An 18,405-nucleotide genomic window follows, 5' to 3' on the forward strand; every position below is an offset into this window, starting at 1 on the left:
CAAGAACCTCTGGAGAACCACATGTTCCCACCATGCTTTACAGAACCACAGCCCTTTACTACCAGTTAAACTGCCTTATTAGCTGATTAAGCCATCTTCTTTCCATGCTGTGAACAGGCAACTGCAGATTAATTTATGGTTTCCACTGCTTTTAGATTATGCAAAGTACATATATTATCAGAAAGTTTTAAGCACCTTAATACCATGAGCAGGTAGATCTAATGATTGAACTGATTTCATTTATCCAAGAAGTAAACTTGATTTTAATAACCATATTTTTAAAAGCTCTGTTTGGTTAACGTTGTTGTGAAGGATTTGAAGGATGGTGTATAATAATACAGTTGTATGTAGGTACTGCCATCTGACAAGCTGCTTTGAGTACTCAGGAGATAGTGTGCTTTCTTTTCTGATGTTTAGAAGTAGGTCACACAGGTTTCCACTATGGAAGTACATGGTCATGTGAACAAAAAAGTAAACTGATCTTGAATCATGAACCTGTAAGCACCAGAGATTTCATTAAGTACTAATGTGGTTGTTTGATTTTCTTTGAGGCTTAGTTAACTCTTTACCTCCAAGGTGACTTCTCTCTAGAGGCTCAGTGTAAGGAAGCTGAACAGTCCTGTCAGTTAAATAGAAAAGTGATCAATTTGTTGTCTCACTATGGGCAATACCCCAAAATGATGACAATTTCAGAAGCCAGTTTTGTGAGTTACAAAATTTAGATTTGCATCCTACAACCAAATTCTAGGTTAAATGCTGATTGACAGAGAAGCCCAAAGAAAGAAACTGCATGCAGTGAATTTTAGATAGCAAAACCTGACATTAAAATAAACCCTTATGTTTCAAGGAAATTACTAAAGAAACTTGAGAGGGCGGAATTTTTAGGGGGATATAGTGATTGTCCTAAGGCAGTTTTTTTTAGTAATATCAGATGTAACAATCAAATGGACTTCTGCTAAAATTCATCACATAAATATATAAATGATTGCAAGTTGCTATGACTAAATATACAGTGTTCTATGGTTATGAAAATGATGTTGCATTTGTAGTGTTTAAATTACCTTCATGTTACAATAGAAACATACAATTCATTTTTTTAATTTTTAAAACCACAAAACAAATCTCACTGACTTAAGCTTTTGCTGGTTGCAAGGGGGCATTTTAGATGTTGAACATATTATTTACAAAAAGACTATTAATTGGCAGATTATTACAGTGCCTTACAATTAAAGAAATCCTAAATTAGCAAAATTTATACTGTAATTTAGGGAAATATGGAAGTTTTTGTGCGTAATTATTTGGCTCTCAAGATACGTTATCCTGTACAAAAGAATAATTTTTCTCACTTGTAAATAATATATCCAAGTGCTGCTGCAAGCGAACACTTATTTCACTATGATTCAAACCCCTGTCTAGTGGACTTCTATGACATACTAATACAAAATACAGCTTCAGATTATCTGCTAATTATGGATATTTAGTTGGTAAACAGACCCTGGGTGTCTTGAACTTTCAAACTGGTGTCTTAACTGCAGTAGCTAGATTTATAATTTAAGTGGTGAAGGAAGTTGGTACAGATAGGTTAATGTTAAAAGAATCACAACAGTAACTGAGAAAACAAACAAATAACAGTTTAATAATTTCTTCTGTTGAAATTCAGAATGGCTGGTTGATTACTTTTCAAACACTATATGTAATTTTTAACATGGAATGCAAACCATGAGCTCTTTTTCTTCTTGGCTAATGTATACATTGTATCATGTTACTTAGGTAGAAGTTGTTTCTCCACTGAGCCATCAGAATAACATGGATTGAAGAGATTTGCGAACAGTTGCCATCTCTTGCTGTTGCTGTTATAAGAAAAAAGAAAAATACTGATGGATTGTAACATTTTGTACCATAGTGTTCTGACATGAATTATAAATACTGAATGTATAATTTTTCTATTTAAATGTTCTATTTTAAAATGTTACTGAAGTTTTCATAAATCAGTATTAACACTTACAGTGTCCATCATGATTTTTTTTTGCAACATAGCCATTTCCTTGCGAAGTTCACTTTGCGCGCCTGCTAAAAGACTTTCATGACTCTTCTCCATGTCTTCGATGCTCTAAAATAGGAGTTCAATTTCATGAAAATTTGATGCAGGTTCATATAAAAAATTCTACTAACATCAAGTGATAAGTGTGAATTAGCCTAACGGTTAAGAAAGGGGAAGCTAACATGTTAGTATTTTGAATGTGTCATCTTTAAAGCATGGAAAGTAATGTTAAATTTACTACTGATAAAACTCCATCTGAAGCAGTATTCAATTCTTGGTGCTACTATACAAAAACAGTTGTTTTAAAACTGTTCGACAAGAAGAGCCACAAAGATGATAAATGATTGAGAAAGCAGTGGTGTAGCTAACACATGTAACATCTACATATATAAAAGTCAGAATTTTACTTCAAAAAGTATATACTTGACCTTTAAAAACTGTTCATACAGCTGCTTAATTGTCTTCAGTCTCTGACTCTGAACTATTCTTGCTTGTTGAAAAACCTTTTGTTGTTGCCGAAACATGTTCTACAGCAGGGACAGATAAGCCATAATAAACATACAATTAACAGCGTAATATAATGATTCAGTCACACGGGGTGGATCCAGATTTACTCACTTATCATCATCATCATCATCATCATCATCATCATCATCATCATCATCATCATCATCCTGCTTTTTCCACAAAATTGGGAATCAAAGTGATTTACAGTTTAAAAGAACAATACAATTAAAAACATACAAAAGTGAGCATTAAAATAGAATTAAACTATTAAAATACATCACTCATTAAAAGAATGAAATGCAGTTTTAAAAAAAGGTAAAAGTGCTTATAAACAGTGCAGCAGGGCTTTCTGCTCCCTCCCCATGGCAGACACCAGCTGATGGGGCTCCAAACTCCACTTCTGAACTGCCTCCAAAGCCAAGCCCAGGGAAGAAGCCTCAGGGAAGGGGAGAGGGGAAGGAAGGAAGGAAAAGAGGAAGAGAGGGGGGAACAGAAGGGATGGAAGGAGGGAGGGAATGGAAGGAAGGAAGGAAGGAGAGACTACTTCAGTCCCATTGTCCCCAGTGGCGGCATGGTTGTATGTACTTGTCGCCATTGGGGACACTATGGGTTTGCTGTCTGCAGATGCTCGAATCTGCGGATGGCAAGTCCGTGGATGCCGAGGATACCTGCAGTAATAATAAAGATGTAGAGAGATCCTGTAGCACCTTTGAGACTAACTGAAAGAAAGGTCTAGCTTTCCTAGACTTTAGTCTACTTCCTCATATGTAACTTCATCAGATGCTGAAGTCTGAGAAGGCTCATGCTGCCAAGTTCTTTCATTTAGTCTCAAAGGTGCTACAAGATCTCTCTACATACTGATTTTTCACACAGCTACATCTCTGAACAATAAAGATGATGATGATGATGATTGTAAATGGTAGGAATACTAAAAAATTAAAGCTATTTCTATATATTAATTGATTTTTAAGTCTTTGCTATATATTCAGGCGGGATACACACCGCCATATAGTACGTATTGTATACGTACTAGGGTTAGGAAGGGGCGGTGCTTCCTCACCCCCCTAACCCTAGTACGTATACAATACGTACAAGATGGCGGCGCCCCTTCCACATGGGCGCCGCCATCTTTACGTACTGGATGCATAGCGTCCAGACGTGTCGCGGTGCCTATGACGTCGCGAATGCACCAGCGGCGCCTCACACCGTCATCAGTGCGCCGCGAAAAGAAGCTCCGAAATGGAGCTTCTTTTTTGCTCCGCGCGGAAGCCGCGCGGTTTGGCTGCTGCAGCTCCCGCGCGGAGCAAATGGCGCCGGTGGGGGAACGCCGCAAAGCGGCAGTTTGTATCCCGCCTCAGATAAGGCTAACAGGGACATGAAGACAATGAATCAGCAGCAATTCTCACATGTACAGTTTTCAGAACAATTTTTTTCCTGATACAGAGGTTTCCCTCATTTTACCTTGCTGATATTTAATACCTGAATACTTATCTTCCAGTGAAATTTGTGCTTATTTAAATATTACACTGCAAGCTTTCCCATGTGTTATGAATTTGAGGAGCAGATGGTCACAGTACAGGAGTATTTGTCCTCTAACAACAGCATAGCAGAATCTGCCTACTTGCTCCTTAATGCCAAAGAAGTTTGTATGAAACTATGTGCAGATTACTTCTTGAACATCACTAATTTTACCTTGATCTTCTCCACCTCAGTAGATATACTATCATAAAGCTGGGAATCAGTAAGCTACCTCTCCCACATCTTTCATTGATGAGTGATAATTTCTCATGTTCTGCTGTAATAAAATACAAGCTGTTGCTGTTAAAATAACAGCCTATGGCTGTGGTGGCGAGCCTATGGCACGTGTGCTCTTTGGCACACAAAGGCATTTTGGGGGGCATGCAGAGAGATGGGAGGGTGAGGGAAAAGGAGAATAAGTGTGTGCCTGTTCCTGTTTTTTCCCTTGCCCTCCTGGGCCTTTAGCTGTCTCCAGGGAAGTCCTGCCCTGGAAGTTCTGCCCTAGATGACAGAAGTCCTGCCCCCCCTCCCCCAGAAATTTCACCCCTGGCACCGGGTAATACCTGGTGCCAGAACGCCTTTGAGGTTGGGCACTCAGTTCTTGAAAGATTCACCATCACTGACCTATGGCATTTAATATGGTTACAAATAAATCTTAAGAAAAACAAACCGCTAGTTTTTCTTCCTGTTCCTCTGCTTTCTGTATATCAGCATCCCATTGTTGAAAAATATGCATGAACTGCTGGGAATATTCTTGGTTGACCTTCAGCCTAAAAATATACATATGCAGAATCATAAAGTTGGAACAGACCACAAAGGCCATCCAATCCAACACCCTGCCATGAAAAGTTTGTCATCTGAAATAATATAGCATGCTTTATACAATAAATGCACATACAGTCACCCTGCTGTTTTTGCGGACTCGAGATCCACGTCCCTCGCATATTCACGAGCTGGAAATGGAGGGGAAAGCAATGGGGCTCGCGCCTGTAGCTACCTGCAGGAGTGTGTTTTCCCATTCAAACCAATGGGGCTTGAATATATGCAAATTTCTATTTTTCTCAGGAATGTATATTAAAAAGTGTAAAAGTCGTACAGAATGTGAATACTTGTAATGAAGATTTACTATATTGGTGGAGCAGTGGTTAAAAGCCTGTACTGCAGCCACTCACAAACCATAAGGTTGTGAGTTCAATACTAGCCAAGGGCTCAAGCTCGAGTCAGGCTTGCATCCTTCCGAGGTCACTAAAATAGGTACCAAGCTTGTTGGGGGCAATTAGCTTACAGTTGTAAACTGCTTAGAGACTACTTAAGTGGTATGAAGTGGTATATAAATGAAGCTGCTATTGCTAGCGGCTAAAAATCCTGCCCCTTTCCTATCAAACTGAAAGAAATAGTAGGATAAATTAGATTTAGGCATCAGCTTCATAACATTTGTTCAAAAAATAGTTTTCAGTTAATTTCAATGCATGTTTACGCAAAGGTAAACATTTACATATCTCGTCTCAGCCTTGAGGTTTCAAGAACGGCTTCTTCTCATAGCTCTATGTGGGTCCATTTAGGGACCATCAGGAAATGAGCCTTCAAATACTGTTAATAAACAGACAATTAATTCCCTATAATATGTAAAGTAAGAGTTAAAATAACCCACTTACCTCTGGTCTTGTTGTGTTTTCCAGACAAGTTCTAACTTTTGGTTACTTGTTTTCAGAGAAGACTTTGTGTACAGTTCTAATCTTTTCCTTTTAGCCTGAAGAGCTTTATTAATGTCCGCTATAGTAAGACAGATAATTATTAGACAGTGTGTTTTTATAATAAATGTTAAAACTTAAAATGTATAAACTCGACAAAAAGTAAAAGTGACTCATATGTTAAGCCTAAGACAAAATGGCTGTAGTCCTTCATGGTTTAGCATAGCATGCTAGTTCTGTATGAGGAACTGCACTACACCAAGCTGTTTACCATCTTCTGGACCTACTGTAGAGCTGCTGAACTTGCAGCCATTCCTATCTAGAGAAAAATGGGAGATGTGTCACAGAATCATCTATGCCCCCAAAGTCAGACCCAAAGTGATTAGATCATCTACTGGGATCCTCTGGAGCCCTCAACAGCTGGTGCAACAGCTTTGTGTTTGGGTCCAGGGACTTAGATGCTTCAGCATTCTCCTACCATCCTCCCCCTCCAGGCCTATGGGTGGGCAGCTTTAGTGGCTCTGTAGCCCCAAACAGATGGGTCAAATGAAGTGGTCTCTGGCCGCTGGGGAGGCATGCCGTTTACATGACACATGCCTCCAAAGCAACTGGAAGCCACATTGAAGCTGTACTCCGGTCCTCAGGGCTGGAGCAAAAAAAGAGTTGGGAAAACTTGAGTCCTGCCAGTGTTGGTCGGGCCCTGCATCATGGCCCACCCTGGGAGCAGACCATGTAGACAGCAGAGTTACAATCCACTTCTAGTGGGAGCAGACCCAGGCCGCTCCTTCACGCCCATCTGCTCCACCCCTATGATAGGTATGAGGAGCTTTTGTTGTTGCTGAAGGAGGGATGCTAACCTCTGCAGCAATCAAAGAAAGGCATACATAACCATGGGGTTAATTTATGCCTGCATATACCACTAACTAGTTGCTAATAGTTTTAGTTGTTCTACTTCCAAAACAGACAGAGAGAGTCAACTTCTAAAATTCTTGTTAAAGCAAGCAAGAAACATCTGCCGTCTTTGCCTTTTGGAGCTTTGAAGAAGATTGGCCCAAAACACACTGCAGAAATAATCCAGTTTGAGACTGCTTACCTGCCCTAGCTCAGTGCTAGGAAATCCTGGGAATTGCATTTTTATTGGGGCACCAGAGCTCCCTGGCAGAGAAGGCTAAATGTTTCACAAAACTACAGTTCTAAGAAATCCCTAGCTCTGAGCCAGGGCAGTTAAAGCAATCTCAAACTGGATTATTTCTGTAGTGTGTTTTGGACAGTAGATGTAAAAAGAGGTCTTTTCTGGCCTATCAGATAATTAACAAGGGGAGACTTAGAAGAAAATTAACAAGGGGAGGTTGAATCTCTACTGGAAATGTATGTGAGCCCTGGAGTTACCCACACCTGCACTAAAATATGGCTTATCATGACATGTAAATACGTCAGCTAGACCCATGCTATTCAAAATCGTGGCCTTTGAGCCTCTGGGTGTAAACCCACTGCACCTTTCCAAGAAACTATATTAATACCATAATAAAATGGCACAAATATAGTTCCAGTTCCTGACAGAGTAGAAAATAAAACTGTCAATCTGATTACTGGATATTTTGGTCTATACCTATACAAAGGTAAGTGCTTAAAGCAAGTGGTTACACAAGGTGACCACATTTCCTCCTTTTCCAGGACATGCCCTACATTTCAACCTTTGTCCAGGAAGAATTTCAAAATGTCCTCCATTTTGAGCATGATTAAGAAGCATGAATGTACTGTATATACTCATGTATAAGTCTAAAAATTTTAGTCAAAAAATTGACCCAAAAAACCCGAGTTGTCTTATCCATGGGTCAATGTAAGTGCTGTACTTTAACTCTTATTTTAAAAGTAACATCCCTTGGTGAGGGGCAAGAGTACAATCTGTCCTGGAAGTATTGATCGCCCTCTACTCCCTCATCCATCCAGCCTTTAGGGTGATCACCAACAGTTATGCCTGCTAGGATTTTGTAAGATCTTTTAAAAGTCATTGTTTTCCTTTTGCTTCATCCTTTAGATCTTTTGTCACATACCCCTACATTTTACCCTCAACTTATCCACAAGTCATATCAAAATTCATAATTTTGGCCCCAAATCTACCCTCGACTTATATATGAGGTAGACTTATAGTCACGTTTATATGGGTAATTAGCATTTTTAGCTTTTGTTTTGCAATATCCTTCATTTGTCTTGAATGTGCTGCATTTTGTGATTTCTTGTTCTTCTTTGCAGTTGGTCACACGTTGGTAATATGACTGATATGCCTCAAAACAAGGAGCTCATTGAAGATAATACTTTCTTCAACTGCAAATTTTAGCCTCACAGACCAATGTTAAGTTATGTAGTCAAATTATTGCAAAACAAAATGGAAAAAAGAAAAACGATAAAATATTGTTAGAATATTAGCTAGAAGATAACTTTTTTAAAAAACATACCTCCAAAGCGTTCCAGCATATTCTGTACTTCTCCCCTATAAAATTATTAATATTTTAAGAATAGCGATTTTTGTACATTATAACAACTACAGTTTTTATCATATTTGTCATAGCAACAAAAAGGGAAGTTGAAGTTGTTTTACAAGGGAGCCAATTCAAAATAGTGCTTAGTTCAAGAAGCAGAACCTGAATGTATTAAGTGCTGTCGATGTCAAGATTGTGAAGGTGTGTAATTTTATAGTCACTATGGTTTCTAGATTCTGGATAGCCCTACCACTGTATAAATGCTAAACACTTCTGGATATAATAATTTTTTAAAACAGTACAGCACTGTGTAAATTTACAGCGCTTCATTAATAAAGGTTAATAATAATAATAAAACCTAGAAACCTAATTGATAATGTAACTTTTACAAGTATTTAATAACAATTTAACTAAATAATTTAATTATTTAAATAAATATGTAACAGGACAATAACTATGCACTGCACGTATTTAAAAAATTAAATGTTAAACAATTTACCCAACATCTTCTTCATCTTTAACATGAGGAATCACTGCAGACCTTTTTTTCCCATGTTTCTCAATCACTGGAGTTTCATCTTTATATGGGGGGGAAAATTACAAATTAATAACATCACTTCAGGGTGGCTGAGAATAAAGAGTAGGCCAACCCTCAGTGTTCCCACACAGGTCTTATCCTACGCTTTAAATGAACTGAAGCTAGGATCTCCTGCCTACAAAACACCTTCCCAAGAGACCATATTGGAAACACACAATGACTAATGGAATGTAGCAAGGAATTCCTGGGGGGGTGGGGGGGATCAGCATGTGCTTTACAGACTATAGCAAAGCATTTGTCTACATAAATGATAAAAAGCTATGAATGACTCTTAAGGACATGGGAGTGCCCCTGCATCTGATAGTCCTGATGAGAAATCTGTACTTAGGAGAAAAAGTTATTGTTAGAACAGGATATGGAGAAACAGAATAGTTTCCAACTGGCAAAGGAGCCAGGCAAGGCTGCATGCTATCATGCTGTTTGTTCAACTTATTTGGAGAAAATGTCATAAGAACATCAGGTTTAGACTTTGAAGAAAGAGGAGTGAAGATAGGAAGAAGAAACGTCAACAATCTAAGATATGCATATAACACTATTATACCAGCAGAAACCATCACAGGGTTTGGAAAAATTATTGAGAAAGGTCAAAGAATAAAGTGCAATGTCCAGCTTACTGCTGAACACAAAGAAAATAAAAATAATTACCATGGAGGATATACGTATATTGAACCTAAACAATGAGGAAATTGAAATAGAGTTCCAGTATCTTGGGTCAAACATTGATCAGAATGGAGACTGCAGTCAAGAAATCAGAAGACTAGTAATGGGAAGGGCAGCTATGAAAGAACTAGACAAGATTCTGAAGAGTAAAAATATACAACAGAGCACTAAAGTTAGAATTGTCAAAACCATCGTATACTCCATCACCATGTACAGATGTGAGAGCTGGACAGTGAAGAAAGCTGACAGAAAAAAAATCAACTCATTTGAATTGTGGTGCAGGAGAAGAGTACTGAGGATACCATGGACAGTCAAAGAGACAAACAAATGGGTCCTTGAACAGATCAAGCCTGAACTCTCCCTGGAAGCCAAGATGATCAAATTGAGGCTCCTTAGGAAAGACAATAATACAGTGCGTCCTTGGCTTATGTGGGGGATACATTCCAGACCCCCCCCCCCATAAGCCAAATATCGCATATGCTTGAGCCCCATTCAAGTGCATGGAGCTCGTGCACGTGGTGGCGTGGCTGTATCCCACACAGCTCTACACAGCTTTGTGTGTAAGCTCAAAGCCATGTATAACACAGACGGGCACATTGTAGTAGGAAAGGCAGAGGGTAGTAGAAACAGAAAAAGCCCACTCCAGCTGTATAAACTCAAGCAGGGAAATCATGGGCCTGAAATTACAAGGCTTAAGCAGAGCAGTGGAGGACAGGGAGCCTTGGAGATGTCTCATCTACAGGGCCACCATAAATCAAGCGCAGTTAACAACAAACAGCAAATGTGAATTGTGGCCATAGCATCACATCTTCAGATTGTTGTGTAGGATGATGCAAGTCTGTCAGGTCTTGAGCCTGTGAGACTTGAGATGTGAAAGCAATTAATTATGATTACCAAAAGTCAGTTCTCTTGTGATGGAAGTTTTCTGGAAAGAATTCTATTGTTATATTGTATGTGCATCTTTTGGCATCTCCCCACCCCTTCCTCTTTTCATTTTTTTAGCCAGTTTAAGGAAGCAACAGACTTCACACTTTCACTTCCAGTTCTGCTTGCAAGTAGATGAACTATTTATGCTTAAATATCACATTAACTGACCCAGATGAGGAGGAGCTAACATGAGAAAGCTTACCCACCTTTTTTGTACAAACATAAAAGTGATACAGAGACATTCACAAAATGTCAGATTACCTGGAATTCCTAAACATTTCATACTTGACAAAATAATTTGATCCCACTTCCCCTCCACTGTGAAAATTGGGGTGAATGCTTTGTTTTTACTCAGAGTGAAAAGAAACAAAATTTGATTAACGTTTTGTACTGATCACTACACCTTCTCCAATATCCTCTTCAGATCCACTTAAATGTTTTTTTGGATTTTCTTCAAAATCATAGGCATGTCCAACTGGTTCATCCTGTGCTGGTTTAGCAGTTTTTCCTCCAGGCTTTCTTCCTGCTGGTGCCATATTCTAAATGTGATAAAATATATTTAACATTAAAAAAAAAATAACACATGACTAGTTTTGTTCAGGTAAACATGGATCAATGTAATGTCTGTATTTGTGGTCAGATACCATGTGTCTCTTAAGCCTTTTTTCTAATATGATTTTTTTTTAAAATTACACTGTAATGTGTAGTTGTGTATGAGAGGTACTCCTTAGATGTTGATTACCCAGAGTTCCTGAATGTTTTTAATCTGTTTCATTATTTCAGTGTGTAATAAACTATTTAAGCATTGTTTTTTTGTGGGGTTTTGGGGCTCTGTGGCCATGTTCTAAGAGTTTCTTCCTGACGTTTCACCAGCATCTGTGGCTGGCATCTTCAGAGAATGCTTGCCTGGAAAGGAGCATTTTATAACACAAATATTACTCCAAGTTAATTGGCTTCCAGGTTTATCTAGGTCCAATTAAATGTGCTAGCTTTGACCTTGAAAGTTCTGACTGGCATAAAAGTAACTGAAATAAGTGCCTCCTTTCACATGAACCTGCTCACATACTTGTCTTCAAAAGAAGCCATCTGTGTGGTTTATTACTAGTAGATACATATGGTGATGCCATTCAGAGTCCAGAACTCTGCATCTAAAAATTTGGCAGGCTTCTTCTCTTTCAGGTATCAAGAAGAAGAAGAAGAAGAATACATTTATTTAATTAAAAACTTTTGAATAATTTGATATCTGATTGTGATTTATTATTGCTGGTATTTATTTTTTGTGTCTGTTGGTTTATTAACTACTGGTTTTACGATGGTTGTTAGGCAATTTTGAGGGTCTCGGTTAGGCTAGGAAAGCATTATACAGTGGGCCCTTGGTATCCGCTGTGGTTTGGTTCCAGGACACCCCTGTGGATACCAAAATCTGTGGATGCTCAAGTCCCATTAAATATAATGGCATAATGAAATGGTGTCCCTTATATAAAATTCCAAAATCAAGGTTTGCTGTTCAGAATTCATACTTCTTTTGAATATTTTCAAACTGTGGATGCTTGAATCCATGGATAGTTAATCCATAGATAAAGAGGTCTGACTGTGTAAGTGGTAGAATTCAAAAGCATAGGCATGTTGGTTTGGAAAATCAGTATGCAAAGGCATTTTGTAGCACCTTTGAGACTATGGCTGCATCCACACTGCAGAAATAATCCAGTTTGACACCACTTTAATTTAACTCAATGCTATACAATTCTGGGAATTGTAGTTTGGTGGGACACCAGGGCTCTCTGACAGAGAAGGCTAAATGTTTCACAAAACTACTGTAGTTAGAATTCCATAGCATTGAGCTACGGTAGTTAAAGTGGTGTCAAACTGGATTATTTCTGCAGTGTGCATGCAGCCTAAGTAAAAAAAAAAAGGTCCAAAACACACTGCAGAAATAATCCATTTTGAAACCTCTTTAACTGTCCTGGCTTGATGCTAAGGAATTCTGGGAACTGTAGTTTTGTGAACCATTTAGCCTTCTCTGACAAAGAGCTCTGGTGCCATAATAAATTACAATTCCCAGGATTCCCTAGCACTTAGCCAGGGCAATTAAGGCAGTCTCAAACTGGATTATGTCTACAGTGTGTTTACGACCTTAAAAAGCTAGCAGCATGAGCTTCCATGTGTTGAATTATGTACTCTAACCAATGTTGAAGTCATGAAAGCAGGAAGAACTACATAAATAAAAGTCGAGTCATGGTTAAACACAAGCGGAATGTACTGAAACACACTAATATTCTGTGTATGCATAGTATTATTTGGCTGCATCTGCACTGCAGAAATAATCCAGTTTGAGACAGCTTTAACTTCCCTGGTTTAATGCTAGGGAATTCTGGGAACTGTAGTTTTGTGAGACATTTGGCCTTCTCTGTCAGGGAGCTCTGGTGCCCCAATAAAAATGCAATTCCCAGGATTCCTTAGCACCAAGACTCTTTCTGTCACCCCAAAAAGTCCCCCTTTTTTTGCTCTCCTCTTCACACCAAACTTTTCAGGGGTCTCTCTTGTACCTTGGATTCAAGCACACCTTTTTAAACACTATTCATTGATTACGCTTTCCTCAGCCCTGCTTTTTTCCCGCCTAAATTACCTCAGGAGGCCTTTTTGAGGTTTTTTAGGCCTCTTTGGTCCAAAACAGACTGCAAAAATAATCCAGTTTGAGACCGCTTTAACTGCCCTGACTCAAATTTGCTAGGGAATTCCAGGAGGAAGGTGGGATACTAATATTGATGATGATAATAATAATAATACATAAAGCAGTGTCAAACTGGATTATTTCTGCAGTGTGCTTTGGACCCTTCTTACCCTTTATTTCCCTCAAAGACAAACCTTTCAGTATTTTAGGCTAAATAACCCCCTCCCCACATTGCAGAAATAATCCAGTTTGAGACCGCTTTAACTGCCTTGGCTCAATGCTAGGGAATTCTGGGAAGTGTGCTTTTGTGACATTGAGCCTTCTCTGTCAAAGCTCTGGTGCCACAATAAACTACATATCCCAGTATTCCCTAGCACTGAGCCAGGGCCGTTAAAACGGTCTCAAATTGGATTATTTCTGCAGTGTGTTTTGGACCTTAAAGCGGGATCAAACTGCATTATTTCTACAGTGTAGATGCACCCTAAACTCTTGTCTTCAGCCTCTTTCTCCTACCCCAGACTCCCCACTGAAAGAGACTGAGGGGAAAAGAGGAATCCTGAGGAAAAGGCGAGGTTTGCGTGTCAGTGCGTGTTCACACACCCCTTTGACACGCTGCTTCCACTCTCTCTTCTTCTCCTTCACTCCTTCGTTCATAAGATCAAAAAGAATTAGAGGATAAATAAACTGAGGAAGGGATGATAGTGGACTGTGCCACTGTCCAGACAGGGAAGGTCAGACAGAAAATGGCATCTGAAATGCTCTCCTCTTGGGCACTTTAGAAAATTACCAGAGAATGGAGCATGGTTTAAGTGCAACCCTTTGACTGCTGTGAGGATTTTTAGGTTTAAAAATATTATACGGATTTTCTAAAAACGTGACAGGGAATTGCAGTTTGATGTGCCACAAGTGGTACAGTCCATCCCTTCAAACACACAAACATATCCCTCTATTCTAGACAAAGGCACTTTAATAATCCAGTTTGGCACCACTTTTAAGTGCCGTGGCTCAATGCTATGGAATTCTGGGAACTGTTGTTTGTTCTGGCACGACAAACTACAATTCCCAGAGATGGACGTATATAATGCTATGGAATTCTGGGAACTGCAGTGTGTTGTGGCACAACAAACTGCAATTCCCAGAATTCCATAGCACTGAGCCACCCACGGCACTTAAAATGAGGGTCAAACTGGATTATTTCCGCAGTACAGCTGGCACCCTTGTAAATCTTTTTACTGTTATGGAAGTCAACCTTTGCCTTAAGCTTTAGCTTTTGCAAAGGCTACCTCTCTTATCTGAACACACCAGTCAGTGTTAAAAATTGTACACAACATTTTTGAGTCTCAACACAAGCACAAAGAAGTTTTATATTTATCTATAGCACAAACTGTAACAAAACAAACTACTGAGCAAAAATATATTCTGCTGCCTCCCCTCACTCTATATACCAACAAACAATTCCCAATCTTCCTTAAAACTATTCAAAGATTTCTCATTGATCAAGCTTGTCGATTTGTCCATTTCATGGTGTCAACATTTATTTTGACCCGAAAACCTTTAATACTTCTTAACAAAATTACCTCCAAGTTAACTCCCACCCCCTTTTGTTTTAAGCCCTGCTTTTCTTCCCCAGTTCCATAGTCTGCCTACTCTGTCATTCTTTGCAATGACACACAACTCACATGGTCAGAAACGGTCTCATATCTTTTCTCTAGTGGCTTTCTATACATGTGAGCAGATGGATCATGCAGGATAAACAGGCTTCCAACTTCATGCGTTCTGACATGAAAGCTGTTTTATGTGATCCAGATCTTTAATTTTTGTACACTCATGCTTGAACTACTTCAGGAGAGCCTGACAAATCACCTTTGTTAACATTTTAGTGCTCCTAATAAAAGGTATTGCCCAACTCTTGTGTTTTATTTTTACTTACCAGATAATACAGCTTTGTTTTTTATTTGCAGGAATGGGGGAAGGGCAGGGCAAGTGACACAATTTCATACTGCACAATAACTGTGTAGGTTTATAATGTTTGTATATACAGTACATAAGCACACATGATGTAGTGATGCCTGTCAACTTGAACAGTTGTAAAAGGGGATTAATTGAATTCATGAACATTATGGCTATCAATGGCTATACAGTATATCCAATATCAGAAATGGAAGTATGGCTCTGTAAATCAGTTGTTCAGAATATGAGAAGAAGGGCGAAGTTGCATTCATGTTCTGGCGGCAAGTTCCCTTAGGCAACTGCTTAAACTCAGTAGAAGCAGAACGTTGAATTAAATAGGCCCTTGGCCTTATCTAAAATGGAATGTAATACAATATAATTGGGGTTCAGTCCTCAATTCTAACTCCTTGCTGTAATCACTCTCGCTCTAAAAGGACTTATAAGAAAGAAAGTGGAAGAAAGATGATGAAATAAAGAAGAAAGTACTGTACCATATATTATTGGCAAATATAATTTTTCTTGACTTAGCTGAACATTCTTACCTTCCTTGCTAATTTTCCATCACTGCCATTTGAGGCTAATTTTAATCTAAAACACACACACACAACAAGAGCAAGGTGTGTGCAACATTTAGTTTGGCTCTTCCCATAAGTGAATTTTGTATCAGGTCAAAACTACTTACTTGTCACACTATGGAACTGCATCATATGACAATGTTGTTTGCTGTGGTTCAAAATGTAATTGGAAACAAGATGGTTATCTAAACCGGAGATCACAAGATAAGTCATACTTACTAACCCACTGTAGTTTTCATGTTTATTATAAAATTCAGCTTAAAAGAAAAACTAAACAAGTGTTTAAAGAGGTTGAATTAGATTTATTTCATTTAAAATCAGACATATGCACTGAATAAAGAATAAGGTGTATTTTCTATTTAAAAATATTTAATAATTTTGAGAGCATTAAACAGCTGATATTTTTCTTCTTTTAACACTCACATAGTATAACATTCTTAAGTCAATTACATTATATACCAATAACATCTATGAAAAGAAAGCATATATTTTACTGCACATGTGTACTGGAAACCTCATATCTTCATTATAAAATAATTTTCAGCTTGTTAACATGATTTCTTTCAAAAGCATCTCCTGGAATTTTTTTCCCCTTTTACTGCTTTGTGATGTATCTTGATAAAATTGGGGAGATCATCACACCTCATCCGAGTTTTTGAAATGCAATGCTTGATATGAGAAATTACTCTATATCATGCTAATACATTTATGCCATTAAAACAATACAATGTATTGACAACTGCGAGGCACTTTTGCTGCGCAATATACAATATTTTTATAAATAATAATTACCCCAGCCCCTTTCACTTGATTATAGCCCTGTTTTACATTAGGCATACTATTATTACTGCACTATTATTTAAATATTGATCAACAAAAGGCATTACATTGGCATCAGAGACTAGAATCAAATTGCTTTAAGCAATGTAGTAGCAGAAGAATATAGCAATAGGGTGTTGTAATTTCAATTCTTCATTCAGAGACCATTCTATAATTGATTTGACACTATATTTAAATTATAGGTACTAGAGGTCCAGCTGGTATTAAATGGAAAAATACCAAAGGTCACAATCCTGCCACTTTGTGCTTAAAAGTAGGATCCACAGCACTGCAACATTAGAGCTATCACACCTGTCATATGAAGCTGCTACTATTCCCAAATGCTGTCAGGCAATTCATGTCAATAGTAGGGTTACTTGTATTTTCCTAGAAGCAACTGAAAGCTAACTCTTATTCAGCTCCTCCCCACCCCTGTATTGACTGGCTGCAATGGGGAACAAATGGCACAGCAGTGATATACCTCAACTAATGGAGAGGATACTCATAATGCAGTGCTATGGGAGCTGGTCCACATCCATATATTCAGGATGCAGGAATATAGCCCAAACAGATGTGTTTACTACTCAAAGAACAGGGTAAAAGGATCAAGCTACTGATTAAACGAACAATAGCTCACCAAATGCCTTGAGATGCAGGGACACAACTAATAGCATCACAACTTCCTCAAAGTATATTTATTTAGCTGGCAATGGCTACTGCAATAAATGCAGCTATGTTTCATTCAGTAACCCTTTTTATAAAAAGGATAATTCACTCAGGAGAGAATGCTTATGAGTTACAACCTTTATCCTCTTTCTGAGTTCAGTAGCATGGTCATAAATGGGTGAGGGCACTTCTGTTCTTGCCCAGGACAAAACGATCAAGACACTTCTGAAACAAAAGATTTCACATGCTCATCACATGTTGAGGTAGACTGATTTACAAACAAAATTCTTCTACACCTTCATTCGTTCATGACAAACTTCCTTTTGGATCCTCCTCCTTGGAAAAATCTTTCGCTTGAGGGCTATTAGCTGAAAAATTAAAGAACATATTATCTTGATTTCCCAACAGTTTCTTCATGTGAACAACACACTGTTCAGTTCTGCCTCACTTCTTCTTAGGAAACCTGTGTCCACTACAGTTCTTACTGTCATGAATTATTTCTCATCCAGAAAGCATAAAACTGGGGAATGTCTGCCCAATTTTTTACAATCATAAATATATATTTCAATAAATATATATTTCCTCAACGAACTGAAGTGTTCACAGCATTGGACAGACAGTAATATGCCTACTATTAGGCATATTTTAAGCCAGATACCTCAGGAGGTTGAGAAGGACAGAACTTTGTGTGTCAAGTGACCTATTCTAATCTGCCCCACAAAAGCTTGTCTGCTACCCTCACATGCAGTGGAATATCTTGTCCTATCATGAATGTTGAAGATCACTAATGTCTTCAGTACTCCCTGTTCTTGGACAAATTACTGGCATTATTAACAATGTGATGTACATCCATTTCCTGGACTCTAGCTTTTTGGACAGGGAAAATGCACACAACAAACACATGTATTCAAAAACAGAAGGCCTGGCCATAGCTGCACTGAAGCTTCTGAGTCCAGTGATATAGATGTAAGAGTACCCAGATTGTTGGGGGCAAATTAGCTTACAGTTGTAAACCACTTAGACACTGCTTAGGCGGTCTGAAGCGGTATATAAATGAAGCTTGTTTGTAAGGAACTGGATGCTGTTACAGTTCCTCTCACTTCAGCTCTCCAACTGGTTTGGCCAACTCTCACAATCCCTTACCATTGGCCATGGTGGTTGGGCCTTCTGGAAGTTAAAGTTTGAAAATTTTGGGACCAACAATTCCCCACCTTACTATAGGCTACCTAATCCAAACTTCTGCTATCACCAGTCATCTTTGCACCCATTACTTCATTAGTTTTTTCTGTAACTTGGTGTTCA

General features: G+C 38.5%; 3 protein-coding genes across 20 annotated transcripts in view; 1 reads left to right on the forward strand and 2 right to left on the reverse strand.

The window, feature by feature from the left end:
* The window catches only part of CHPT1 (choline phosphotransferase 1), a 30,219-nt gene extending 28,215 nt beyond the window's left edge, over positions 1–2,004 (forward strand). For both annotated transcript variants that reach the window (XR_016281503.1, XM_089527947.1), the window contains exon 9: positions 1,771–2,004. Coding sequence is in view for 1 of the 2 variants with exons in the window: in XM_089527947.1 (XP_089384073.1) it covers positions 1,771–1,815 (45 nt within the window). In the remaining variant the exon portion in view is untranslated. The remainder of the gene's footprint in view (positions 1–1,770) is intronic.
* LOC149311804 (synaptonemal complex protein 3-like) lies at positions 1,761–14,864 on the reverse strand. Of its 13 annotated transcripts, none has more exons than XM_089527949.1 (9): positions 14,773–14,864; positions 10,826–10,961; positions 8,737–8,815; positions 8,214–8,248; positions 5,722–5,839; positions 4,737–4,836; positions 2,470–2,568; positions 2,006–2,110; positions 1,761–1,850 (listed from the first exon to the last, which is right to left on the reverse strand). In XM_089527949.1, the coding sequence occupies exons 1-9, from the start codon at positions 14,818–14,820 to the stop codon at positions 1,797–1,799; spliced, it is 774 nt and encodes a 257-aa protein (XP_089384075.1). In that variant the 5' UTR covers positions 14,821–14,864; the 3' UTR covers positions 1,761–1,796. The 13 variants fall into 13 exon arrangements, with proteins under 13 accessions (XP_089384075.1, XP_089384077.1, XP_089384082.1 ...); XM_089527951.1 differs by lacking the exon at positions 14,773–14,864 and adding an exon at positions 14,671–14,758; XM_089527956.1 differs by lacking the exon at positions 14,773–14,864 and adding an exon at positions 14,539–14,562.
* A 1,087-nt stretch (positions 14,865–15,951) lies between these two features.
* LOC149311805 (N-acetylglucosamine-1-phosphotransferase subunits alpha/beta-like) overlaps positions 15,952–18,405 on the reverse strand; it is a 52,951-nt gene continuing 50,497 nt past the window's right edge. For all 5 annotated transcript variants that reach the window (XM_089527964.1, XM_089527966.1, XM_089527965.1 and 2 more), the window contains one exon: positions 15,952–17,471. In XM_089527964.1, the coding sequence (XP_089384090.1) occupies positions 17,394–17,471 (78 nt within the window). In that variant the 3' untranslated portion in view covers positions 15,952–17,393. The remainder of the gene's footprint in view (positions 17,472–18,405) is intronic.

Source organism: Sceloporus occidentalis, unplaced genomic scaffold (assembly GCF_023333645.1).
Source record: "Sceloporus occidentalis isolate IW3139 unplaced genomic scaffold, rSceOcc1.0.p SCAF_5, whole genome shotgun sequence".
Taxonomy (NCBI): domain Eukaryota; kingdom Metazoa; phylum Chordata; class Lepidosauria; order Squamata; family Phrynosomatidae; genus Sceloporus; species Sceloporus occidentalis.